At 39.5% G+C, this 27,285-nt stretch overlaps 1 protein-coding gene across 1 annotated transcript in view; it reads left to right on the top strand.

The window, feature by feature from the left end:
- The window catches only part of NKAIN2 (sodium/potassium transporting ATPase interacting 2), a 154,369-nt gene that overhangs the window by 109,848 nt on the left and 17,236 nt on the right, over nt 1-27,285 (top strand). Inside the window, exon 2 of the mRNA XM_065911684.1 lies at nt 24,717-24,777. Within this exon, the coding sequence (XP_065767756.1) occupies nt 24,717-24,777 (61 nt within the window). The remainder of the gene's footprint in view (nt 1-24,716; nt 24,778-27,285) is intronic.

Raw genomic sequence — 27,285 nt, 5'->3', positions numbered from 1 at the left:
GAAATATTACAAAAGGGCTTAGAATTTTCCACGTCTCCCCATGAGGAAGACTGTTTTCCCTCTTTCAAGCCACATGCCTAAAAGACACACTCACTCATTTTATTGATTCTTCTTCTTTATTATTCTAATTCAGGCACATTAAACAGTGAAGGAACTGAAATTATACTGAAGACTGTTGAGATTGCTAGATTAATTAGAAGCGATTGCTGGGTTTACCTGGCAACCTTAGGACCTATTTGCTTATTTAAAAAGAATCAGTTCAGTTCAGTCGCTCAGTCATGTCAGATTCTTTGCGATCCCATGGACGGCAGCACACCAGGCTTCCCTGTCCACGGCCATTTAAAAAGAATGGACAGATGTACATGTGTGGCTGAGTTCCTTCACTGTTCACCAAAACTATCACACCACTTTAACCAGCTATGTGCAAGCGTGCCAAGTAGCTACAGTCGTTGTCCGACTAAGTTGTCCTATTCTTTGCAGCCCCGTGGACTGCAGCCCGCCAGGCTCCTCTGTCCACGGGATTCTGCAGGCAAGAATACTGGAGTGGGTTGCCAGGCCCTCCTCCAGGGGATCTTCCGGACCCAGGACTGAACCCGCGTCTCCTGAACTGCAGGCGGATTCTTTACCACTGAGTCATTGGGAAGCCCCTAATCAGCTATACCCCACTACAAAATAAAAAGTTCAAAAGGAAAAAAAAAAAAGCAGACCTTTAACTCTAACCTAAGGTGAAGCTTTCACAGCTTTGGGAGCACTTTAGGTCCCTGGCGCACACTCTAAGTAAATGACACTCTGTTTCGCATTAAGGAGTGGGGAAGGCGGAGTGATGGTAAATGGACCTCACCTTCTTCTGGAAATTCGGGAGTTAACTCCTTTCCTTTATCTTCGTCAACCTGGCTGAAGGCAGGTCGCAGCCCTCTCTAGAGACTGAAGCTGTCAGCTTGTCAAGAGCTCCCTCAAATGAGAGCAGTCACATTCAACAGGGGTGACAGAAAACAGTACATATTTGCTTTCCCAGGAGAAGAGGAAAACGTTAACAAACTAATATGCTCCTTTAGACACATGAAAACACCAAGTTTTAAGTTTAAAATGCCTCCCTCTGCCTTGCAGGAAGACGTTGGTATAGCCTGTACCTAGGGCGACCTCGCCCTCCTCCCCTGGGCTCACTCTAGCTCCTCTCCTGCCAGGCATTCTTTCCCGTGGGGATTTCCTGCTTGCTGCTTATTCTTCTCCATTCACAGGCTCAAACTCATTTTAGTCTTTCTGAGAAGAGGTGATAAAATTTCACTAATCTCTTAGCAAAATTCTAGCTGGGTCCCTATGAACAGTGTGCTGATAAACACCTTAAAATCCCATCCCATTTCCCTACAGAACTGGGCCTCCTGAAGTGAGGGCTTTAGCTTTCAGTTTTCCAAGATGACAGTATCTTTTATTTTAACTGACTCTGCATGTCATCCATTTCAAGATTTCATTGTCCAACTTACACATTTTAATTTCCTTTCTTTTCTTCATTCTATTTCCTTCCCTCCCACCTCCCCACCTTTATTTTATTTTTTTTTACTGCCTAAAATCTGCCTTCACTTGTTAACCACTCTGGTTCATTATTTCACCTCTTATCATCTGTTTTAACTCCACCAGAGGCTACTTAAAAGACTCCAGCAGACAGGTACTGGTTGGTACTCTCTTATAAGCCCAATGACTCTTACTTGTTTTCTATCTAATGCCCTCATACAGTGTCGTACCTATGACTAAAATGATGCAAAAAAAAAAAAATCTTATTCACAGTTGTTCTTCCTTTTGACACATTAGGAGAACCACTGAGTTTTTAAGAAAATAGAACAAAAGGAAATCTAAGTATGGCTCTCCTCACCATTAGTTAACAGGCACTGGTTATTCTGAAAGACTGGGCTTCAAGGATCACATATAATATGATGGTATTTAACATTTTTAAAAACTGTGGTTTTATATGTATATTTTAGATACATTTTATGAGATAGAATAGGGTAGACATGATTATATTAACAGAGATTAAGTAAATGACAGAATTATGAGTAATTCCTATTTTTCTTTTTCTAGTTTCATTTGGTGAGCATAGTTTAATTTTTAACTTAATGAAACAAATTTAAATTTTAAAAAGAAGGGTTTATCTCCTAAAGTGAAGCCCAAACAAAGACTGAGGGGATGACTTCTAAGCTGATTTTTTAAGAAACAAGAAGATTCTCAAGTTGAATACAAATTCCCTTTCACATAGAAGGAAGAATAGGGTCAAGGGGCTATTAGATGTTGGGAGAGTTGTGAGAGAATGGCATTTATGAACAACTGCAAGTTTGGTGTGGCTAGAACATATAGTGTTTTCTATAAAGGAAGTCAAGCTGGTGTGACAGGCAGGAGGCAAATCTTAAAATACAATATATGCCAGGTGAATGAGTTTGAATTTTGTCCTGAAGGTATATGAACAGGTTTTTTAAAGCAGACTATATGATACAACTGCATTTGTTGAAAGATCACTCTGTCCGCACTGTGGAGAATGAATTGGTAACCTATCACAGTAAACTCTGCAAGAAATAGCAAGGTCCCAGACTAAAGCAGTGGCAATGTGCTCGGGGAAGAAAGAACCAAGTTTACAGATCCTTAGTAAGTAGAAACTCGGGCCTTAGTAGAGTGGAAGTAAGGATGCAGGTGTCAGTGATAAAGTCTGAAATTCAGGCTAATGCAGTATAACAGTAACAGTGCTATTCTCTGAGAGAGGGTGCAAGAGAGGAGGGCCAGCATTGAAGGCAAGGAGGACTTGGTGCTGAACAAGATGCATCTGCGATACCCCAGCTTATCCTAGTGTTGATGTACATGGGCTGCTGCAAAGGAAAGTCTGGCATCCTGGATGGAGGTCAGGCAGCAGATACAAATTTGGAATCTTGTTCCTGTTTGCAGCCACTTTTTTGAAGGATTATTCTATACTTGCTTCTTCATAGGACTTTCATTTCACAACCCAGACCAATCAGGCTTTCCTTTTCTTTACATATAATACTGCTCTCATTAAAATTATATTCAAAGTCCATAAACAATACTTATTCTGAAAGTGAAAACAGAAGTGTGTGAAATAAGAAATACTGCTCTCATTAAAATTATATTCAAAGTCCATAAACAATACTTATTCTGAAAGTGAAAACAGAAGTGTGTGAAATAAGAAGTGTGAGAAAACTTTGGAATCATAATTACTCAATGTTCTGTTAAAAGAAAAAGAACCCAAAAAGAAGACTGAAAAGTATCAACAGATGGAAGAAAAGTCAAAAGAGACCATCATCAGTAAGGTGAAGGGATGTGAGATTTTCAAGACACTAAGCCTTTTTCAGTGATGTTGGAACTGAAACCAAGTCGAGTAATCAAACTTTGTCCGTGACAAATATTAAATATTGTCCACAGAGTTAGCATCCTGAAAGCCAATGGATTTCATCTTAGTGAGAAGGGTTTTATGACAGAGAACATAGAAGTCTGATTTCTCTGGTTGTGGGATAAAACACATGAAGAACTAGTATAGAAAAGTTCTTCAAAATTCTGGTTGCAAATGGGATGGAGAGATAGAAAGACAGACATAGGTCAATGAAGGGCACTTTGCAATTTCAGGGGCTTTTTCCTTAGAGGATAAAGAACACGAGGGTGGGAACATTTAAGGGTAGAGGTGGAGGTAAAGGTAGATGATAAAGAAAGGAAATGGGAGGATGCAGCACCTAAACCACAGCAAAGGGATGAATTATGGCTCAGAGGATGATGACGGCCCCCCCCCCCCCTTAGAAATGGGATTACGGGCTTTCAGGGTGGGTAGGGATGGAGGTAAATTTGAATGTGGAAGAAATTCTGTGGAAATTTTCTCAAGGTAGGCTACCAGGATCAAATTACAACTTATCATCAGTTTCACCAAGTGGAACCAGACCCAGCAATTTCTGCCTAGATCATTAGTGCCAAAATAACCCAGGTTAACCACACAATTAACTTTAGAAATGGAATAAAAAGGACCTGTTCGTACATCAGATGAAATTACTCTGGAAAAATAACAGAGCAGAATTAGAGGTATTGAGAGTGCCAAGGAAGGTGCAATTTGAAACAGACAGTGAAGATAAAAAGGTAATCTTGAGAAAGTGACATTTGAACAAAACTTGAAAGAGGTACAGAGAGAATATCCAATGCCTAAAGGCTACCTTTGGCCTACTTATTCAAGAAATAGCAAAAAAAAAAAAAAAAGTAAGCAAGGGGAAGAGGAGGAAAGGGTCAGGTCAGAGAGGTAATGCCAGACAGATTATGTTACATTTGGGCCCCACTGTAACAATTGAGGCTTTTACTCCGAGCAAACTGGACAGCCAGGGAGGGTTTTGGTCAAAGAAAGTTCATGATCTTACTTAACATTCATAAGTGCTCACTCTGGCTGCTCTGCTGCAAGTAGATGATAAGCAGAAATGGGGAGATGAATTAGGGGACTATAATAGCAGTCCAGATGAGAGAAGGGGCAACTTGGGCCTGGGAGACAGCAGAAGTTAAAAGTGATCAGATTCTAGATATTGTTTAGAAGCAAATCCTGCAGTATTTCACGACAGCTGGGTTCTGCAGTGTGACAGGAGTGGCCAGGAGGTCTCCAGGAACTTCGAGATTTAACATCTCAATGGATGGCACTGTCATCTCCTGAGACAGAAAGGCTGTGGGTACACTCAGGTGTTAGACAGAAGAGCAGAAATTTAGTTTGGGGCATGGATAGTTTACAGTGTCTGCTAAGACACCCAGGGAGATGCCTGGTGTGCACCTAGAAAGACCACCAGAGCTCCAGAGGCTGTCAAAGAATGTGATGACTAAGTCTAAAAGTGAATTTACTAACTGCAGATGGAACTGAAGCGAAATCTTCATTTCCCGATCTCTCAGTTCTTAGCACCCCCACTACACTTGGGTATAGCATGTGGAAAGGGCTCAGTCTATATTTTATAAATAAATGATCTGGGTACCTTTTACTTCCATGAAGAGAAAACCCTTCATCACTTTTAACTACAGGATTCGGGAATATCAAGTCTGATGGATTGAGTGGTAAAAGCAAAAGTGAGTATATGACAGTGTTTAAGACAGGCAAAAATGGAACTCAGAAGTGAGTTCTGCAGCTGCCAATTTTCCAGGAGACTAATTGGGCCAAGTCATCCTGAACCTTCTTTTGTAGCTTTCTTGGTATGAAGCCAGCCTTTCATCTTCTCAAAGGAACTTTTACTTTTCACCCATTGGATTAATGGTTTAAATAAGAAATTGACACAGGACAGATTTTTAAAAAAAAAAAACAAAAACCTACATTATAAACTGAAGTCATCTCCAAACAATATATTCAAGTTCTAAAGTAATTAGGAAACTTTGCCCAGAAAACAATACATTATTCTGTTTGTTTAATCCCATTTTAATCCCCAGCCCCCTCTACCAAAAAAAAAACCTCTTTGTATTCAGATAAAACTTTGCAATTTATCATGAAAATGTATTATAATTCCATGTGAACACAAAGAGATATTCTCTCTGAAGTTGGAAAATGCTTCAATTGTACATTCATTTTGAGCACTGACTAACATCTTAGCTAAGGTAACACTGTGAGGACCCAAGCTGGTATCAGTCAAAGTTATTGCAATGGGCAGGGTCAGAACACTGTTGACACTGGTTTAATTGAAATAAAGTTTCTGTTTTTTTTTTTAACTTTTACCATCCTGAACATTTCCATCTTCTTGGAAAGATCAAGCTGCTGAAATATAGAAAGTATCCAAAGACTCAGGGCCAAGAGAACCAAAAAAGAAATCAGAAGTTGTCTAGCCCGCCAAGATGCAGTAACCAACTCAGAAGTATCCTGCTTTCTATGCCAGTTTCAACACTCTGCTGCTTTTGACTAAAGCTGGCGTCTCTGGCAAGAAAGAAAAATCAAATCTCTCCCCTCGAGTCCATTTGGTTTGGTTTGGGGGAATTTTTTTCTGAGATGATATGCAGAGATTTCTGTTTACGATCAGACCACCCTGTGAGAAATGATTAAACCTAACTTTTCTTTGGTTGTTCATGAATGCTCCACGGATATAACTGCCTAACTCTGGAACCTGTATTTCTACCCAATAGTGTAGCACAGGATTTTCTCTGAGAATGCCAGCGCCCTGGGGTTTACTGCACACACTATGTGTATTCTCAGCCGCTCAGTCGTGTCTGACTCTTGGTGGCCCAATGGACTGTAGCCTGCAGGCTGCTCTGCCCATGGGATTTAGCATGGTGCTTGATTTTTACTGAACCCCATACTTGAGACATTATTGAGCTTGAAATAGAGCTGCACTTCTAGGGTAGAAGAAGTGAGAAAAGGAAGTAGATTAATTCACCTCTCTTTTTCATCCACCCTCCACTCAATATACCCCCTTAGGGTGGAGAAAGGAATCAGAGCCACAGAAAGGTCGTGAAAAGTACACCATCCCTTCAGGCCTCTTATCTACCTGATTCAAGTAGTGTGTGATGTTAGTGTGTCTGTTTCCCTTACCTCCCAAATAATACAAGTTCCTGAGGGTGTAGCTGTGCATTTTATTTTTGATAGCCTCGTATTCCTTTGCACTTGTACTTTAAAAAAAGCCTGAACTATGCTTCTATACAACATAATTTTTAAACATCTATTATACCATCTTGGAAAAGGAAATGGCAACCCACTCCACTATTCTTGCCTGGAGAATCCCAGGGTCGGCAGAGCCTGGTGGGCTGCCGTCTATGCGGTCACAGAGAGTCGGACACAACTGATGCGACTTAGCATTATACCATATATTCTGATAGATAAAACTGTGTTTTTCAAAAAATTTCTCCAACAATGGCTAGAGTACCAAGCTTCAAATTATAGGAAAATTATATTAACAATTATTGATGTTGTGTTTGTGCCCAGTATTTTTCTCAGTTACTTTCAGTTCAGTTCTGTTCAGTCGCTCAGTCATGTCTGACTCTTTGTGACCCCATGGACTGCAGCACACCAGGCTTCCCTGTCCATTGCCAACTTCTGGAGCTTATTCAAACTCATGTCCATCGAGTCAGGTGATGCCATCTGACCATCTCATCCTCTGTTGTCCCCTTTCCCTCCAGCCTTCAATCTTTCCCAGCATCAAGGGTCTTTTCCTATGAGTCAGTTCTTCTCATCAGGTGGCCAAAGTATAGGAGTTTCAGCTTCAGCATCAGTCCTTCCAATGAATACTCAAGACTGATTTCCTTTAGGATGGACTGGTTGGATCTCCTTGCAGTCCAAGGGACTTTACCTTTAGAAAATTTAGGAGTTTCCTTTTCTCTACTGCTGGGTTCTATATTTCATCTTCATCACAGTTTATATAGGCAACTTAGGTTAGAGGCTTAGGTGTTTAGTCTATTAACTGTGATTAAGAAATAGAAATAGTTCATTTGAGCCTGAAATTTTACCTCTGTAAAACAAAATGTAATCAATGAAATATATTACCATGCAATCAGATTTTCTAATTGCCTAAGGATTTAAATATAATAAAATGTCTTCCCTTTACTTTGGGTTTTTAAGAAATAAATGTTAAAGACCAGGGTGAAAGTAATGCTTTTTGATACTTATTTATGCTTACTTTCCTAACTAGCTGCATTTCAAGGGACACATTTTCGTACATAAAATGGGCATTCCAAAAAAGCATAGTGCCAAGAAGAATGCAGTTTTTAGGGTCCTAGCAGGAAATGGCAGTGTAGAATAGTGGTGAAGAACATATATTCTAGAGCCAGCCTGCCCGGATTAGAATCCCAGCCCCACAGCTTGATAGCAGGTGATTTCAAAGCAGTCACTTAACTTCTCTATAACCCCAAATCCTCATCTACAAAGAGAATATAATTATACCTACACCTATATTATATACCTATAATTATACCTACACCTCATAAGAAGACTGTGAGGAATAAAAGAGTTTGCGTATGAACATAGTAAAATGCTAATTTTATTATTTTCTAATACTCTCAGATTGAATATGTTCATCAGAGATGAGGAACAGCAAAGTCTACCTGCTTTTCAGGAAGCTGTAAGATGGAGTGTCATATACTGGAATGATGAAGTTGCAGACAGTTGGGAATCAGCTATCTGAACAAGGGGATTTAGAAGGAAGCACACGTAATCACAAACAAATTCTAGATGGGGACTTAAGAACTGGAGGGGGAAATTAGGTGTAGAAAAAATCTTAGACTGGTCTGAATTTTAGAAAATTGATCTGCAGAAGCAGATGGGGACCAATTTTAGAACTCAGTCAACCTTCATAAAATACCATGAAAACCAATGGAATGCCATCACTTACTCAGTATTTCTTGCTCTCTTAAGACCCACATTCATATACACATGCACATGCACACACGTACACACACACATAGCAACAACATCCATTAGTAAGGTTTCAACAATTTTTAAGTCATTAAGGTAAAGTGAGAAGACAGACTGTCATCAAGCTTCACTTTTCTGGGAGAACAACTGACAATGATAGCATCTCTAAAGAAAGAAAAAAGCAGACAGCTCACTCTCCCTTTGAGCTGATGCTGTGGCTATGAAGAACATGGTCCTCTGTGTATTCTCAAGAATAGTAAATAATATAATGGAATGAAAAACATATTTCCCAGATTAGGGGCAAGAAAAACAGTCAGTATAAATATGAGTATGCTGAATTAAAGAAACAAAAACATGGTTCTTACAGCATTTGGATCATAATTTGTAAATACTAATTTTTTTAAAAAATCCTTGTATGGAGGCCATTCTCAGCAGTCTTTTTTTTCATATCTTTACAAACTTATCAAAGTCTTTTTTTCCCCTCTTTTGTTTTCTCTCCCCTCTTATTTCTTTAATGGAGTCATCAATGCTGTACTCTCTTTGATAATTTTTGACAAGTGTATAGTGAGAAAACTTTAATGACATAATAATTAGAGGGAGAAAATAAGAACCTGTAATACAGATAAAATTGGTTTGATAAGAAACTAATAGGAAAACTCCAAGCTCAGAAATATGAATGATATTTACTAAGAAAGAATAAATATCTTTGAAGGACTTGTAAAATTTGTGTAAGATAAACATTCTAATGCTTATGTTAAAACTTCAATTTTAGAAGTTGAAAATCATAAAAATCAAAAGCATAAATAACATTTTTATGAAAACATAAAAATCTCTAAAGTAGCTGACAATTTTCAACTTGCACATCCTTAAAGTTAAAAAAGGTAGGAAGCAGAAATAGAAACCACTTGAGACAATCAATACATCTGGGAACAAAAATGAAAAAAGACCTTCTTCCTTCTTGAGGGGGATGGTTGAATAGAGTCTGAGTCTGACAAACCTTTAGAGATGAGGTAAATGATTAAAGCACAGGATATTTCTCCTAGGAACTCAAAGTACATTCATAGTTATGACTTTATTTATCTTCATATTGACTTATAATATATGAAACATAACTTCTTGTCACTATTTAATCAGGAAACCCTAAAGTATAATTATTTGACTTAGCCCAAGATACAGAATTGGAACTAAATGGAAATAGAAACTAGTTAATTTTTGAGTACTAAGTGCTAGGCATTATGCTTATTCATTTGCCAATAAAAGCCTTCCATCTAATGGAATCAACTTGTTCTTCAGGATTAAAAGGTAGCCCAAACTTCTACTCCATACACAATGTATTCAGAAGTATCACTACGAGAATCTTGGGGTCTTTCTTGACACCTTACTCCAATCTTTTAACTGAATTCTCAATTGTCTCCTTATATCTCATCTTTTACATTGTCACCTTGATTCCTTTGGTTCTCCAAAAGACTGCTAATGTAAGAATGCATAACAAAACTTCACTGAAGTTTAGGGTATAATGAGATACTGAAAAGATGATCACATTGAACAAACATACCAAAAAGTAAAGACAAAAGTTGGGTACTAACAATCTATATTCTTGAAGAATCCACAGTTTGTTCTCCCTGCTAATTATTTCCAAAGACCCAGACCACTTCCATTCAGCCAAGTTCCTACCCTGCAATGACCCAGCAATTCCACTAGCTGGTATCACTTTAAGATAAAGGAAAATACAGCTTCACAAAAATAACTGTAGAAAATGTTTAGGGTAGCTTAATTCCTAGAACCCCAAATCTGGAGGCAACTTGAGTTTCCCTCAACAGATTAATAGATAAGTAAATTGGGGTATCATGGGAGATTTTTGCTATAATGACAACCCATCCATTTTGACATTGGGATGATAGCAAAAATAATACAAACAGAGCTTTGAAAAGTTCAACCTATTATTACTGCTCTGGGAATCTGCCACATTGGTTTGCACAAGCCAGATTTCCCTGATAGATGATTAAATATGTGAGACCACAAGTAAGTGGTACATTTGTCCTCATCACCTCAAATAATAATCAGCCAACCCTGAGGAAAAGAGCTGCCTAGATGATTGACAATCAACTACAGATGCAAGCATGAACTCAACCAAGTCTAGCAAAAGAACTGACCATCTGAACTCACCCCAAATTGCCAAACCACAGGACAATGGGCAAAAAATGAATAGTTGCTGTTTCAAACCCTAAATTTTGGGGTGGTTTGTTATGTAGCTAAAGTTAACTGATATATGAATATTCATACAAGGGAATGCCAGTTGAAAATAAAACAGATTAAATTACTGATGCATGCAATATCTTGGGTTAATCTCAAAAATTGCATGCTCAATGGAAGAAGCCTTACACAAAGCAGTATGATTCTATTTGCATTTAGTCAAGACTCTGCAAAATTATTATATGGTTGCATGCATGCTTAGTTGCTCAGTCTTGTCTGACTCTTTGTGACCCCATGGACTGTAGCCCTTCAGGTTCCTCTGTCCATGGGATTCTTCAGGCAAGATTATTGGAGTGGGTAGCTATTCCCTTCTCTAGGGAATCGTACAGACTCAGGGATCAAACCAGGATCTACTGCATTGCAGGCACATTCTTTACCATCTGAGCCACCAGAGAAGCCCCATTATAAGGTTACTAAATTCCAAACAGTGGTTGCCTAGTAAGTGAGGTGGGAATGGGAGAAATGATGATAAGAAAAGGGCAAGAAGGAACTTTCCGGGATCAGAAACATATTCTTGGGTGGTCTTGAGAATCCTCATAACCAAGTTTAAGAGATAATAGGCAAAAAAAAAGAATTACAATAAATGAATGAAGTTGTATAACATAGGTATTTAACAGAGTGCTATATGAGTACAAGAGCAGAAAGTACCTATCTGTGCCTTTTGACATTCAGGAAACACTTCCCTGAAAAGTAGTCTTGAAGTAATGCATGCTGCATATAGACACTCACTATATGGTGTTAAATTTTATTTCTTGGCTAGATAATGCATATTCAAAAGCATAAAGGTATCAAACAGTATGTCATATAGATGGGGGTAACTGCTTAGAGATTTAATATGGAGAGGTAAAGGGAAGCCATAAGAGCTGGTGCCAGAAGGATAAGCTTGAGCCAAATCAGGCAAGTTCTTGAATGTTTGGTATTGATTCTTTATCATATGAGGAAGGAAAGCCATTGATTAGATTTTCAGGCTCCTAGAACCATATGGTCCTATGACCATTCACGTAATGTGACACCTGCCTTGCTCACCAGCAGTAAACTGATGGTAATTAGTGGCTCATCAATAGATTCTAATATAAGAAACCCACTCTGGTGTGTAGAAAGTGAAAGTCACTCAGTCACATCCAACTCTTTGTAACCCCATGGACTGTACGGTTCATGGAATTCTCAGGCAAGAGTATTGGAGTGGGTAGCCTTTCCCTTCTCTAGGGGATCTTCCCAACCCAGGGATCAAACCCAGATCTCCCACATTGTACGCAGATTCTTTACCAACTGAGCCGCAAGAGAAGCCCAAGAATATTGGAGTGGGTAGCCTATCCCTTCTCCAGTGGATCTTCCTGACCCAGGAATCGAACCAGGGTCTCCTGCATTTAGGCAGATTCTTTAACAACTGAGTGATCAGGGAAGCCCCAGTGCAATTCTGAAGACTAGAAAATCATGATGAATTGGAACTACTGAAAGAGAACTGAAATAGTAATTAAATGAGTGGGAGGAACATTCCAGTTCTCCTACACACCCCAGGCTCCCCACAAGTAGCATTAACTCCTCTGTGGTTTGTCTGGGAGCTGAGCCAGTTTTTGTCTTGCTGATTTCCAACCTCCATCAGTCCAAAGCTCAATAGTATCCTCTATGTTCAAATTTCCAACTTGAAAGAGTAGGTGAACTTAACTTTCGGATTTTTCTGAATATGAATTCACGCAGAGTTTTAGAATCTTCTGTTCCCCTTGTGTGAGAGGAGTCAGTTTTGCCTGCTGGGTAAACTAACAATACCATGTAAGGGTGAAAGACACAGTATCTCAGATTATAGACCTGGATTCAAGTCCTCCCCTTACTCTCTCTGAATCCTGAAGCATCATTTAATTTCCCCTAGGCCTCGGCTTTCTCTTTGTAAACTATGAGTAATGATGGAAAATCTCTCCTTGGTTCTGGAAAGAACAGGTAAGACAAGAGCTGTAAAGATGTGAACATATGCCCAGAATATAGTGAACACTTCAACAATGTTAGCTATTGCTGTGAATAGAAATCATTAGCCTTTCCTTTTCTATCTCCCAGGACATGAGGGGTTCGTTAGATGACTGGTTGTTTGAGATTTAAACATTGAAAAGTGAAAAAAGTAAAACACACTAATACAGTTGCCATTTTTCCTAGTTTATATATTCCCAAGTGGTAACAATTGTACTACCATTAATTAACGAAATCCTTCTATTGTAAAGGATTATCTTCAGTATCTTTCACCCTCATAGTGGCTACGTGTTCTGCAGAAAGAAGATAATCTCGGATTTATGTTGAAGAAGGTAACTCAGATAGAAAGGAAGAGAGGAACAGTGGAGAACACCAATCATAGCCAAGTTCTAACTCTGAAGTTATTCAATCCAACTAGATTACCCTGCTAGCCTAAGAAGAGCCGACGGGTCTTTTAAATGACACTTTAATTCAGTTTTGTGCTTTTTAAAATTGCTCTGGGAAGAACTGGTCTTCAAATTTGTGTCTTCCACAATCCACATCGTATTCCCCTTGGGGGTTCTTTTTCTGTTACTACCTTCATCCCCATTCATCTTCCTCAGCCACATGTTACAGCAAGTACTCTGCTTCAAAAGCAAGCTTCATTGAATGCTACATAAAATACCTTTTCATAAAGCATAAAGCTTATTCCCACAGATGTCATGGTAAAGCAACTGATTGCTCTAAGCTTCCTATTTAACCATATTTTCAAAACATTAAGAAATACATCTAAGTTTACTGTAACATTCTGAAGCAACTTTTCTCTCTAGCTGGTATGCCCTGTTTCCTTTTTACTTCATTTTTCTTTTCTTTTTTAGTACAATAAGAGCACTCTTCTTGTTGACATTATTCTTATACAATGTTAATCAGTCATTTTTTTTAATAACAGTGAGTTTGTCATTTAACACTTTTTATGACACTCTTTATCTTCCAAAAGAAGAAATGCTTCATGAAAAGTCAAAGTTGGACAACATTAACCCTTTCTCACCTCCCACCACATAACCAGTCAGCCTGGGATGAAATTCTGGGCTATGAGAGGACAGCGTGTGCCTCCAAGCCATGGGGACATTCCAGCTGGCTCAATAGAGCCCGCAAGAAGTGCGAGGTCAAGCTTGCAGTGTGCCCAGTGAGGTTTTGTGTTTTTGATTTTTTTTTGCCCAGTGAGATTTATGCTGCTGCTGCTGCGGCTGCTAAGTCGCTTCAGTCGTGTCCGACTCTGTGCGACCCCATAGACGGCAGCCCACCAGGCTCCCCCGTCCCTGGGATTCTCCAGACAAGAACACTGGAGTGGGTTGCCATTTCCTTCTCCAATGCATGAAAGTGAAAAGTAAAAGCGAAGTCGCTCAGTCGTGTCTGACTCTTCACAACCCCATGGACTATAGCCTACCAGGCTCCTCCGTCCATGGGATTTTCCAGGCAAGAGTACTGGAGTAGGTTGCCATTGCCTTCTCCATGAGATTTATGAGTCCCAGCTATATTTATTCACTCAGCTCCTGATTCTGTAAAGAAACAGTTAAATGGAAATCAACTTCTAGACTGGAAGATGATAACTGGTCAACTTCAGAAAAGTTTCTCGTGAAGTCCAATCTCCTTAGTATTCTCAGATGAAACTGGAAGGAATGACTTCTGCCTAAGCACAGGCCTTGTGCCAACATATATGCAATGATCTTGTTCTAAGGATCTTAGATTCTCCTAGAAATGTGAACCAGACAGAATCTTGGGGACCAAAGATAATGTCTTATTCACACCCTCCAAATATTAAATGGCTTACAGTATTTCATCACAGTTACTTTAGCATGCAGAAACAGATTATTTACTAAACTAATAGATAGAGGTGCACACTTTGCTCTTTGTTAAATGTTGCTGCTGCTGCTGCTAAGTCACTTCCCTGGTGTCTGACTCTGTGCAACCCCATAGACGGCAGCCCACCACTTCCCCCGTCCCTGGGATTCTCCAGGCAAGAACACTGAAGTGGGTTGCCATTTCCTTCTCCAATGTTAAATGTTAATTATACAGAAATGTTATGCCTATAGAAAACATATGAATGAACCTACCATTTCCAAATTTTCATTTCTAAACAGTGATAATTCATTCACTGATTATTTTTAAAATCTCTGACAGGAAGTGATCACAGAGATCATGTGGTTTTCAGTGATGGCCCCAGAAAACATCCCACCATCAAATTGCACGGAAAATTCTCTGTTCTCCTCCTCCTCCTCACAATGTTTACAGAGACCTTTCTAGGAGCCAGAAAGTTTACTCATCATATCTCACTCCACTGTCTCGCTTAACAGTATGGGTACAATTCTGTCGAGTATCTCTCTTCAGCTGTGGTACCAGCATCGAACACTGACAGTATTCTGACTGATGAAACCAGAAGGAAGTAGGGCTATTCCCCTCCTTTGTTTTACATAAGTATTCCCTTCATCTAGCCAAGGACCACACCACTAGTTTAGGAACCCTGCATGTAGTTACAGAATTTGACCACTAGATCACTGTTGTTCTTTCTCAAGAACTTGAAAATGACATGCAGACTAAGACTTAAGGTGAGACACCTGAAGCATGCTACTGAAACTGTCCTCCAATTCTAAACTGATCTCTTCATCATGGTTCTTTTCAGAGTCCAGGTCTTTATCCAGATACAGATCCAGGGTATAGCCTTCATGTACATTCTATACATTTACATATTTATATTCTCATGATGTCATCTTATTCACAATTTCTTGAAATATCATGGTATGATGTGTGCTGAAGTCCCAAGTACATTATATATTCTACATTTTCCTTATCTTCTAACCTAGCACCTCTGAAAAAGAGAGAAATGTTCCTATAGTTTGAGCACCTTTTTTAACAAACAGGTCATTTTCGCAACTACTATTTCAGTACAATTCTCCTAGTATCTTCAGAAGAACCTGGCCTTATACTCCCGCTGTCATCTCTGGAACAGCACACTTCCTTCAGTGAAACACACTGAACACCTTTATCCTTGTCTGCTAATGCTGACATAACCTAAGATGAGGTATGTAATAAATTACATATGTAATTTATTTTTACATATGTCTAACTTTTTGTACAATGAATTTTGCTTTAGGTTCCCCCTACTACCTCTGAGCAAAAAATGATGTTGTTTGTACCATTTGCTCACCAAAGCATTACGTACTTCTTTTGTTCAAAGTTGCCGCTGGACAGTATCGATTTTTTACATTTTATAGGACACTGTAACACTGCACTTTCTCAAATGCTTCACTGTGAAGAAATCAGGGTCCCTATTACATGTGACATGTATACAAGCTTAAACTTAGTTTTATTATCAAAATAGTAGAGGGTTATTGATAGATTGCTGTTTGCATTTTCCAATCATTTTCTTTTTTAAAAATTGAGATACAATTGACACATAACATTGTATTAGTTTTAGGTGTATAATATAATGCCAGTTATTTTCTATGAACAGTATTGGTTGCAAACTCCTATTATGGGTCCTCTTTCAAAAACTAAAGGTATCTTGTGTCAGTTCTATTGCACTAGACCAGCCATTTCTTTGATCTCCTCCCAACTAGCAGATGGGCTTCCCTGTAGGCTCCATGGTAAAGAATTTGCCTCCAATGCAGAAGACGCAGGTTCAATCCCTGGGTTAGGAAGATCCCCTGGAGCAGGAATGGCAACCCACTCCAGTATTCTTGCCTAGAGAGTCGCATGGACAGAGGAGCCTGACGGACTATAATCCATGGGATCGCAGAGTGACTAACATGCAACACACAGCTAGCAGATATATAGAATGGATGAACTACTGCTCTTAAGTACAGTTTTAAACTAATGTGATACTTAAACTTTGAGAGAGGTATTAGCCATGATGACATTTGAGTTTTATTAGTGGTCTTTTATCCTGCCTGAGCATCTCCTGCTCTTCCAACTTTACTAATACATTAGACTCATTTGAACTCAGGTAACCTTTTGGTAACATTGGCCTAAAGAGATCTACTAGTCTCCAGAGACCAATTTAGAACAGGAGTTATTGGTTAAGCCAGCGTTGGCATTTGGTTCAGTCCATTTCCCAGCCTTAAGTAGATAATGCAAGTTTGCATGTATGTCTACTTTTATTTAATCTTTTAAAAAGTGTTTAAGACAGTCATGCTTGGTGATGCGGCACAATACCTAAAGGCTGGTATTAAGATATGTTTCTGATCCTCTGGAAAGCTTTTCTGACTCAGTAGGCTGTGAACTTTCACAATAGCCCTAAAGGCAATCCTCCGTAAGTTACTGTAGGTTGGGAACTGCACCTGGATTATTTGCAGTAAAGAAACTTTGCAGTGTGTTGGTTAATAGCACAACCACTGGAATAGGTGAGGATAAGAATCATCTGGCGGACAGCTAAAATGATACACCAGTCCACATAAAAAATATTTCATATGAAAGACCTTCATTAATGACATTGGTATTAATCATATCATATCATATTAGAATACTTTGCTAAAGCAATCTCAAAATACCTAAATGGAATAAGATGCAAAGAAGTAAGTAAAATGATTTGCAACTTAAAGGTATATTTTGTGAGGCCATAATAACCTTCGGTTCAAATTCATGTTTGAACAAAAAGCATGGGCTTATAACATCTGAGTTATAACAAAAATAGATGATTTAATTTAAATGAAACACAGAACTAGTTGAGAATGAGATAATTGCAAATACAAAAAAAAAAAAATAGTGTTTGCTACCCCCATCTCCACTCCCAGTCTAAAACACAAGTGTTGAATTCCATATTGTATCAGTATAAATAACTATTGTGAAGTTCTATGTTGACCTAAGAGATCAGAATTAAAATGTGTCATTGTACTTAAGAAAACAAGTACATCCACCCTGTTTAAATACATTTGTAAATTTAGAAATTATAATACAAAAGGTATTTTAACATAAATGACAGTTATCTAGAATGTAGTATTTTTAAATTAATCTTTTTTGTGAAATAATTGTAGAAATACATAGAAAACAGTTGTGAAACACTGTGAAATACATAATGCAATTCTATGAAATAACACAGAGAGATCTTGTGTACCCTTCAGCCCAACAGTAACACTTGCAAAAACTAAAGTACGCTAGCGTGACCAGCATGCCGACGTTGGTACAGTCAAGGATCCCTCCTGCTGCCTTTTCATGGTCACATCCACTTCCCTGTGACACGCCACCTGCCTTGGTCCTTGCAACCACTAATTTGTTTTCCATTTCTCTGATTCTGTCACGTCAAGAATGTTATTTATATGGCATCATACAGGATAGAGCTTTTGGAATTGGCTTTTTTCATTCAGCTAAATTCTATGAAAATTTATACAGGTCGATGCATGTTATCACTCGTCCCTCTCTTGTACTGCTGAGTAGTATTCCATAAGACAGATGTGCCAATTCACTCTAGGAATAACATTGGGATTGCATCCAGGTTGGACTATTATGGATAAAGCTGCTAAACACTTTCATGTACAGTTTATCGTGTGAACACATCTTCCTTTCTCTGGCATAAATGGCCAGGAGTATGTTGCTGGGTTACACTGTAGTTGCATTTTAGTTTTTTTAAGAAAACTGAAAACTGTTTTCCAAAGTGGCTTTACATAAATATTTCCATTTTTCTTCTTCCAAGATTTCTGTAGTTGGTTTTCTAAATTTTGACCATCGTGTATCTTGGGATGAATTTCTTTGGGTTTTTCCTATTTGGGCTTCAATCAGCTTCTTGACTATGTAAGTCAAATTTGGGAAATTTGCAGTCACTATTTCTTTGAGCACTTTTTCAGTAGTGCTCTTTTTTTTCTTTCCTTTCAGAACTCCAATGATAACAAATCTTAGATTTTTTTTTTTTTACAGTCTCATGGCTGTATGAGGCTGTGTCCATATTTTTTTAGTCTATTTTTTTTCTCTCTTGTTTTTATATTGGGTAATTTCTATTGTTCTATCTTCAAGCTCACTTTTTTGGTTCTGTCTCCTCCAATCTGCAGCTGAGTTTAATTTTGGATATTTCCTTTTTTTCAGTTCTATATTTTCAATCTGGGTCTTCTTTACATCTTCTATTTCTTTGCTGCCACTTTTTTTTTTCATTCAAGTATGTTCATAATTTCTTGTTCAAGCTTTTTTTTTTTTGCTCTAAAATGTCTGCCAGACAATTCTAACATTTCTGTCAAACTATGTTAGCTTCCATTCGTCGCCTGTTTTCATTCATGTTGAGAACATTATCCTTATTGCTATGGTGAGGAATTTTGGATTGAAACATGGGCATTTGGGTATTCCATTATGAGACTGTGTCTTTCTTTCTTAAACATTCTGATTAGCTGGTTTTCTCTGGTGCTACGTTGGCAGGGGAAGGAGAGATACCAACCTACTCATTACTTCTGAGTAGGGGTTAGAAGCCCAGCTTCCCCACTCAGACCCAACTGAAGCTCAAGAGAAGGGCTTCTCATTAAGGCTTGGAGATAGTGGAAGCTCCTTTCCACTCAGCCTTCACTGGTACCTCCATAGCTAGGAAGGGCAGGAGGGCCTTGTTACTGCCCCCGGTTGGCTTCATCTGACGCCACGGGGCAGGGGGTTGACCTCCCCACTGCTGGGCAGTGGTGAAAGAACTGATTACCCACTAAGCCGCCTCTGACAAGGCACTGCTGGGGAGCGAGGGGTGCTCCTCACTCCAGAGAGAGGCTAGAAGTCCAGACTCCCTCTGTGACCTCTGTAGACACTACAGAGGGGGATTTCCTGCTTCCTGGAAGGAATGAAAGTCCAGGCCCCCTTCTGACTTCCCAGACACCACAGCCTAGACAGAGGCGAGCACTTGGCTCCACACTCTTGGCTGCTGTGGTTGGGCAGTGGGGCTACAGATGTTTCTGTGTTGTTAGTTAAAGAAGGGCTATTCAGGTCAGTTCAGTTCAGTCCAGTCGCTCAGTCGTGTCCGACGCTTTGTGACCCCCTAAATTACTGTCTTTAATTTTTTTGTCTTGCTAGGCTTTCCCTTCCCTGGTCCTTTGGTCAGACAGCAGGCTTCTGTTGGGGCTTTTTCACTATCTGTGTCCATTGACATTTCTGAGTTGTGGGCTTCTTCAGCTCCAAGCATGGTATACATGAGACAAAAGAAAAGTAGGAAATTCACTCCCATGTCCTGCCTTGGGTCCCAAGATTCCTAGTCAGTCTACCTTCTTTCCACCTTTCAGAGGCTTCCTACGTGTGTTTTATATATTTATATGTATGGCTTCCCAGGTGGTTCAGTGGAAAAGAATCTGGCTGCCAACGCAGGAGCCACAGGGGACATGGTTTCAGTCCCTGGGTCAGAAAGATCCCCTGGAGGAGCAAATGGCAACCCATTCCACTATTCCTGCCTGGGAAATTCCACGGACAGAGGAGCCTAGCAGACTACAGTCCGTGGGGTCACAAAGAGCTGGACATGACTGAGTGACTAAGCACATATGCATATATATGTATATATATAATGTCCAGGGTTTTCAGCTCTACTTAGGGGGAAGGTTAGGAAAAAGTACATCTAGTACAACTTCCTAAAAAAAAAAAAAAAAGTCCAAAAGATAGTATTTGAGACACTAAAGTTGTTACATTTTCAATTATTACAATTAAATCTTTTAAAATACTTACCAAAGATTTTAGTTTCCACTTACCTATTAGCTTCTAAGTGAATTTCTGGGACACAGAGTCATAATTTGGTTTGTTGATACAAAAAAGAATTTTAATCTGATTTAGTTATAAAGAGAAAGTATCATTTCCTTTCAGCCAGTAACGATATCAAGATGATATATAATTCCCTATGAGGTGAATTAGAAGTGAACAAATCATATTAGATGTGTCAAGGTGAAAAGATGAGTAAAAATAAAAAGATTTAGGTTTAGCTCTGCTCTGAATGCCAAAGACTAAGACAACTGTAATATTTTGGTTTTCTACAAGAGGATAATTATATGCTTGCCTAGCATTAATATAGTATGACCAGTATCTAGCCATTGTTAATCTAGCCATCTTTAAATAAGGAACAAAATAAAATAATTTTATTTTAATTCCAGGTATTCAGACCTACTATGACAATGTCGGTCACTGTTTCTTGCTTTGGGCACCATCACTCCCCCACATATGACCCAAACTCCTCGGAACTGGGGCCATCTTGCTCCTCCCTGAATGAAATCCACGTCTTCCCACAGGCTATCTGAGTTCTGCTGGGAAGGTGTTCTCACCTTTCCTCTGGTTATTCCCTCTCAAAGCCCCACCCCCCATTTCTCAAGGTCTATCTCCAAACATACCAGCCTATCACTTACAATCCACCCAGGAGATGGGTTCCCAGCTCTTTAGGAAGGCAACCCTTCAGTTCGGTCTTAAAGGGTGAGTTAGAACTACTCAAAGGTGCAGGGCTGAGTGAGGGAGAGAGGGAGAAGGTGTAGAGCAGCCAGGTACTTCGTTGGCAGAAAGGGTTAATGAGCTAAGGAGCAGAGGGCAACCATCTGATATATGTCAGCAAACTGCCAACAGCTTCATACTGGTGTCCATTCTGTGACAAGGAGTGGTGAGAAGTGAGGCTATAAAGGGAGCAACATATCACATTAGGAAGGAATTGTATTTCACAAAAAATTTTACACATTTTTGGTTGAAGACAGGACGCTCCTTAAGTGTATTGTTTAGAAAATGACACAGAACTGCAATTTGATTCATGCTCAAAGCCTTCTGATTATAGCCCTAATCTGCCTTCACAGCTTTTATTTCCCTGCTCTAACATGAGGTCCGCACACACCCATCAGATGAAAGGACTGGCTCTTTCCTGAACACAGCCATAAGTTCCCTGCTTGATGAACTCACTCGGGCAGAGCAAGGCCTGTTTTACCACTCCTCTGCAAAAATACGTATAATGCTCTTCCAAAGGCAGTTGCGAGGATTTAATGAGCTAACACGGCGAAAGCAGCCGGTTTACTGTTTGTCAGTTAGGAGACAATCAATTTTCTTCCTTCCTTCTGACACTTATCCTAATCTACTTTGAATTACAATTATATGCGTATCCCTGCCACAAGATTGCAAGATCCTTTAGACTGTGTCTACAACAGTGGCTCTAACGAGGGGCCGTTTTGCCTTTGGAGGATGTATGATAAGGTCTGGAGACATTTTGTGCTTAGTTGCTGAGTCGTGTCTGACTCTTTGCAACCCCATGAACTACAGCCCTCCAGGCTCCTCTATCCATGGGATTGTCCAGGCAAGAATACTGCAGTGGGTTGCCATTTTCTTCTCCAAGATATTTTGGATTATCTCAATTGTCAGACTGTCTTGATCATAGGGTGTTAGTAGTTATACATCCTAATAATGCACAACAGAGCCCACAGAAAAAGAATTACTCAACCCAAAACGTCATTGGTGCCAAGGTTGAGAAACCCACCCTGGTTCATCTTTGTGGCCTGAGCACAGCTAGCCAAGTTGCACGTTATAGAAGTATTCAGAGCTGTAAGAAATCCTTTGAAACTGCTCTTCTGTAGGTAAATTTATAAATTGCTGCGAGGGAGTAAAAATTAAATTAGAAATTTATTCGGTGTAGGAAAATTGAAAGGTAACAGAGGTTTATGAATCCTGATTAATTTGGGGGAAACTCATTTCCATTTGTATTTAGAGGTGACCAATTTAAAAGCTGAAGTTCTCTTAATCAGCAAGCTTTTGTAATGAAATGCAGCAGGATTTACTTTTATATCAAAGTCGCTCCCCTGATAGTTAAAGAATGCAACTGAATACAATTAAAAGCTCACTGGTAAGCACAATACAGTGCCATGGCTGCATCCTGGGAGAGAAATACACTTAATAATCTAGATTCTAGTGACACTTTAATGAGAAGTTTAAACTCACTGGCCCTGAATCTCAGAATTTATCTGTGCTCTTTACCTAGATTTTCATTTCAAAGTAATTAAGTGATGAGTGAAAATCAAGAGAAAAGCTTGTGATTGGGAAAAAATGCTGCCTGTTAGTATTCTAAACTGAAGAGATGAACTAAGGATAAATCTATGGCATTAGCCACAGTGGTAACACCTTCCTGCAGAGGCGATACAAGCAGTACCCAGGGGATCTAACCAAGCCTGTAGCATCTTTGCCTAGCAAGTGTCAGATCCAACACCCATGACAAAATACCAATGGGACTAGGTCATTCAGTGATGAGGGCATTTTCATGGGTCCTGGTGGATAAAAGATTAACAAGTGTTAGCATAATCTGTTTTTCCCACTATCTGTAAAAAAATGCTCAAATCACTGTGTGATTTAGCTTGGTCATATCAAAATCTTTGCTGAAGCCAAACAGGACACACTGGCTTTTAACAGTACCCAGTACTCGAAAAATAAATCTCATAAAAACAGTAGCGCTGATGATTCCATTATATAAGGAAATAGTTCTTACTATCGCAATTTTATTGCCAATAGCCACAGAGAGAAAAATGGTTATTTGGTAACTTTTCTAACACATTTTTTTAGAAACCTAAGGGCTAATGTAACATCAGTGGTATGTTATCTGCACCGTGTGCTAAGTCACTTCAGTCGTGCCCAACTCTTTGTAACCCTATGGACTGTAGCCCACCGATTCCCTCCGTCCATGGGATTCTCCAGGCACGAATACTAGAGTGGGCTGGCTTGCCCTCGTCCAGGAGATCTTTCCAACCCAGAGATCAAACCTGTGTCTTATGTCTCCTGCACTGTCAGGCGGGTTCTTTACCACTAGCACCATCTGGGAAGCCCCAGTATGCTTTCTATCTCTTTATTATTATGTGTAACAGTTTAGATAACCCACTTAGTGTCGGAGGGCAGGGGGGGCTCCACTGTTCCTCTCATTCGGGATCTGAAAACGGAAGCTGGGGAAGAATATTCTGCAGAAGTCTTCTTCCTCATCTACTCCTCTCTCTTAAGCAGGGTCACTGCTTCTGTGCCAGGAAAACCACTGCTTTATCTCATGCCAGTTCTTTTTGAAAAAGAACTAGAATCTGCCAGAACATGCTTTCCTTCTCAAATTCAAATCAGAGATTTTCTAAAGTTCCTTTGAACTGGACCTCTCTCTATCTCCAAATAGTTCTCATTAAATCTCTCAGTGTACCCTCTGACTTAAAATGTTTCACTCATGCCTTCCAGAAATATTGCCGTCTGTCAGATAATGGAAAAACAAGTTCATTAGACTTCTCACAGCAGCAACTCTTTGCTCGGTACCTTAGCTCCTAATTGAAGACGGTAACCTTTTTTTCCAAGGTTCCCTTCCCGGATGCGAAATACTCAGCAGATCAATGCCTGTCTGAAATGTCATTGTGAATAATGTTCATCACTATCCTGAGCATATGCTTTTTAGGATTCCTCCAGACTGGAGTATTTGGGGGGGGGGGAATTTTTTCCACATTATCAGGAAATTAGTTTCCTTCCTTCCACCAGTGCTCATTATTTGACTCAATAATTACATGAAGGAGTACAAAACTATGACATCTGAGGGGATATACATCAAGAGCTTTGCTGTGCTCCTTCACAGATACTTGTTTCAGTGAGCAGAGGCTTCCCTGACTACAGGGACCTCTGTTGCGTGTTTCGGTAAGGATGCTCTGATGTGTGCGATCCCAGTTCAGTGCATACAGGTTATCAAACCTGTTGCTCTTCTGTACTACGTCATCTTAATTATACCTGGTATGTTGTGTTCCTGGTCTTGGTTCCTGAAACTGGTCTAAACAAGTTTTACTTACAAAGTGTTCATGCAACTTTCCATGGAATCTCCTCAATATTTTTCCCTCGAAATATTTTTCTGTTAGTCAGCAGGAATCCAATTTTAGAATCTTAGGCTCTGGGCTAATGAAAAGTGAATTAGAAGTTGATTGGCACAAATGTAAATGTTAATCCATTAATGAACGACCATAGTTCTTTTTCAAGACCTAAAATAATTTGTTGTAGATTGCCTGGCAATTAACAAATCTTATACATAAATGCAGAACAAAGGAAAACAGAGTAATGTAATCACTTGTGAGGCACATTATGTGAATTCACACTGGAATCTGGAACCAGTCTGAAGAACCATTTTGGAACACCAATCTAGTCAAAACTGCCTGCCTTTGAAAAGTCACTCCCCCAGTGAGGTCCAGTACTGTTGCCTTTGCCTCATGTCTAAAGCATCTTTATTTTGTTTCAGCTGGCAGGGTTCATCTACGCCTGTTATGTTGTGAAATGTATAACTGAAGAAGAGGACAGCTGTAAGTATAAAAGCTCTATCCCGTTTCTTTGAAGTTCAGAGCATCTTCTGTACTGCCTCTTACCTAGACCATCTACTTCTCAGATGATACCCCTTAACACATCGTTAGAACCAGGGACTAAGCCCTTTGCACACATCAGGCTAAAGTGTTTTTCATAAAAGTATCCAGCATACAGATAACTAATGGGCGTCACCCAGGACTACAAATCACAACAATCAACACTTTGCAGTAGTTTCAAAAATTCTCACAAGAACCAACTTCCGATTAATTTAAGAAATCATGAAACCAAATGTTGATATTTCCTTTTTGTTCCTGTGTGCGTGCTAAGTTGCTTCAGTCATGTCCAACTCTTTGCGACCCTATGAATTTAGCCTACCAGGCTTCTCTATCCATGGGATTCTCCAGGCAAGAACACTGGAGTGGGTTGCCATGCCCTCCTCCAGGGGATCTTTCCAACCCAGGGATCGAAGCCACATCTCTTATGTCTTCTGCATGGGCAGGCAGGTTCTTTACCACTAGCACCACCTGGGAAGCCCAGTTTTGTTGCTATAATTTTATATAAAAGGCGAGAATGTTACCTCAGAGTCTCAGCATTTAGCACTACTGCTTAATTCAATGTATAGATGGCAGGGCCCTCTCACAACCCTTGAAGTGGTTCCACTGTCCTCTGCTCTTCTGAAAATTGGCAGATAGAAGGTTTCACTCTTCCTTGCCCCCACTAAGGATCTGAAAGAGAACTGGAAAAAGTACTTCAGTGATCTCTGGGTTCTTGCCCATACAGCTATATTTACTCTGAGGAAAAAATCAGAGTTGGGGATCATTTTTCTTGGTTTTCAAAAATGTTTATAATGACTGGGGTATTGAGACAGTGGGGAGAAAGATGACAATCCACTGCTCTGTTATAGCATGATCCAAGGAAAATGCTCAGAGAAACATGTGTTTCTTCTTCACTTTCCAATCATACTAGAAAGAAGGAGGCTGTATCAGATGTTTCATTTAGAGAACACATGTTCTCAATCATACTTGCACGTGATGTAAAATCAGGACTACACAGTGCATAGTTTATATTATGCTGTGTGCAAAAGGAAATGATAGTCATTTACAAATAAGCATTTGTAAAATACTCCTCAATGTGTGAAGTGCTATGTCAGTCTTTGGATGTTTTTAGATGAATGATATGCAGTCTTTTACCTCTAGGAATTAAGGATTTTATAGGGGGAAAAAACATGTGAACAAATAAGTGTAATAAAACTCTGTACAGTGTATAGTGTGGGGAGATAGAATAGGAATCAGGAATGACTTCATAGAGAAGAATTCTCTTGAGTTTCGTCTTGGAAAATAAATAAGTATTTGTTAGATAGCTGATGTGGGAGTAAGGTGATCCCAGGCAAAAGGTGAAAAAGCATCAAGACATATCACAGCCTGCCACGCTGGGGGCAGAGGAGCCAGGATAATGACTGAATTACACCCTGTGCTAGAAGTGGGCACCCAGAGATGACTGGAACTTCAAGCAGATGAGACAGCAGAAAAATGGTTATGACAAAGCAAGGAGTCTGGACTTTATTTTGTATAGCATCATGGCAAATCAATTGGCGATTAATAGAAAGAGAATAGCATAATCAGAAATGCACTTTACAAAACATATGAAGGAAAGACTTGGATGGGTGCATCAAGATTAAGGAAAGGGAAACAAATTAGGACACCGTGACAAGGACTGAGGTGAGAAGATGGGGGTCTGGCCTAAGACCAGTGATGGAGAGGGAAAGGATACGTATGTTATTAAACATAAAGATAATACTCAATGATGGGCTAAAAAGAGATTGATGGATTTCTGGGTTTCTGACATGAGTGAACAGGTAGATGGAAATGTCAGTTGAGGAAACTAGAACAGGAATCCCAGGGAACTCTTTTAGGGAATTTGTCCCCAAGTCAAGTTTTTTTTTTTTTTTTTCCAAGTCAAGTTTTGATCAAAGCCATATAAATGCAAGGGGGTGTGAAGTTACAAGTATCTTTTGGAAGACAATGTGTATTTTCTAAAGCATCCGAAAAACTTTTCCATAATGCTTATTCTTTATATATATTTTGACCACAGCTCCTTATTTTAACCACAACTCACAACTTCTTTTTTTTATTGGAATATAATTGCTTTAAATGTTGTATTAGTGTCTGCTGCACAATGAAGTGAATCAGCTGTGTGTGTGTGTGTGTGTGTGTGTGTGTGTGTGTGAAGACTGACTCCCCCCACATCCCACCCATATGGGTCACCACACAACATCGAGTTGAGCTGTCTATACAGCAGGTTCCGACTCGCTGTCCATTTTACAGGTGGCAGCGAACATACATAAATCCCATCTCCCAATGCATACCCCCACCGCGCCCACCCATTCATTCTGCCTGTGTCTCTGTTCCCCGCTTTCAAACAGGTTCATCAGAACCATTTTTCTAGATCCCACATATAATCATTACTACACAATATTTGTTTTTCTTTCTGACATACTTCACTCAAGT

This window comes from Muntiacus reevesi, chromosome 19, assembly GCF_963930625.1.
Source record: "Muntiacus reevesi chromosome 19, mMunRee1.1, whole genome shotgun sequence".
Taxonomy (NCBI): Eukaryota; Metazoa; Chordata; class Mammalia; order Artiodactyla; family Cervidae; genus Muntiacus; species Muntiacus reevesi.
Note: the sequence above shows the minus strand (reverse complement) of the source record. Positions and strands in the feature narration are given on the sequence as shown.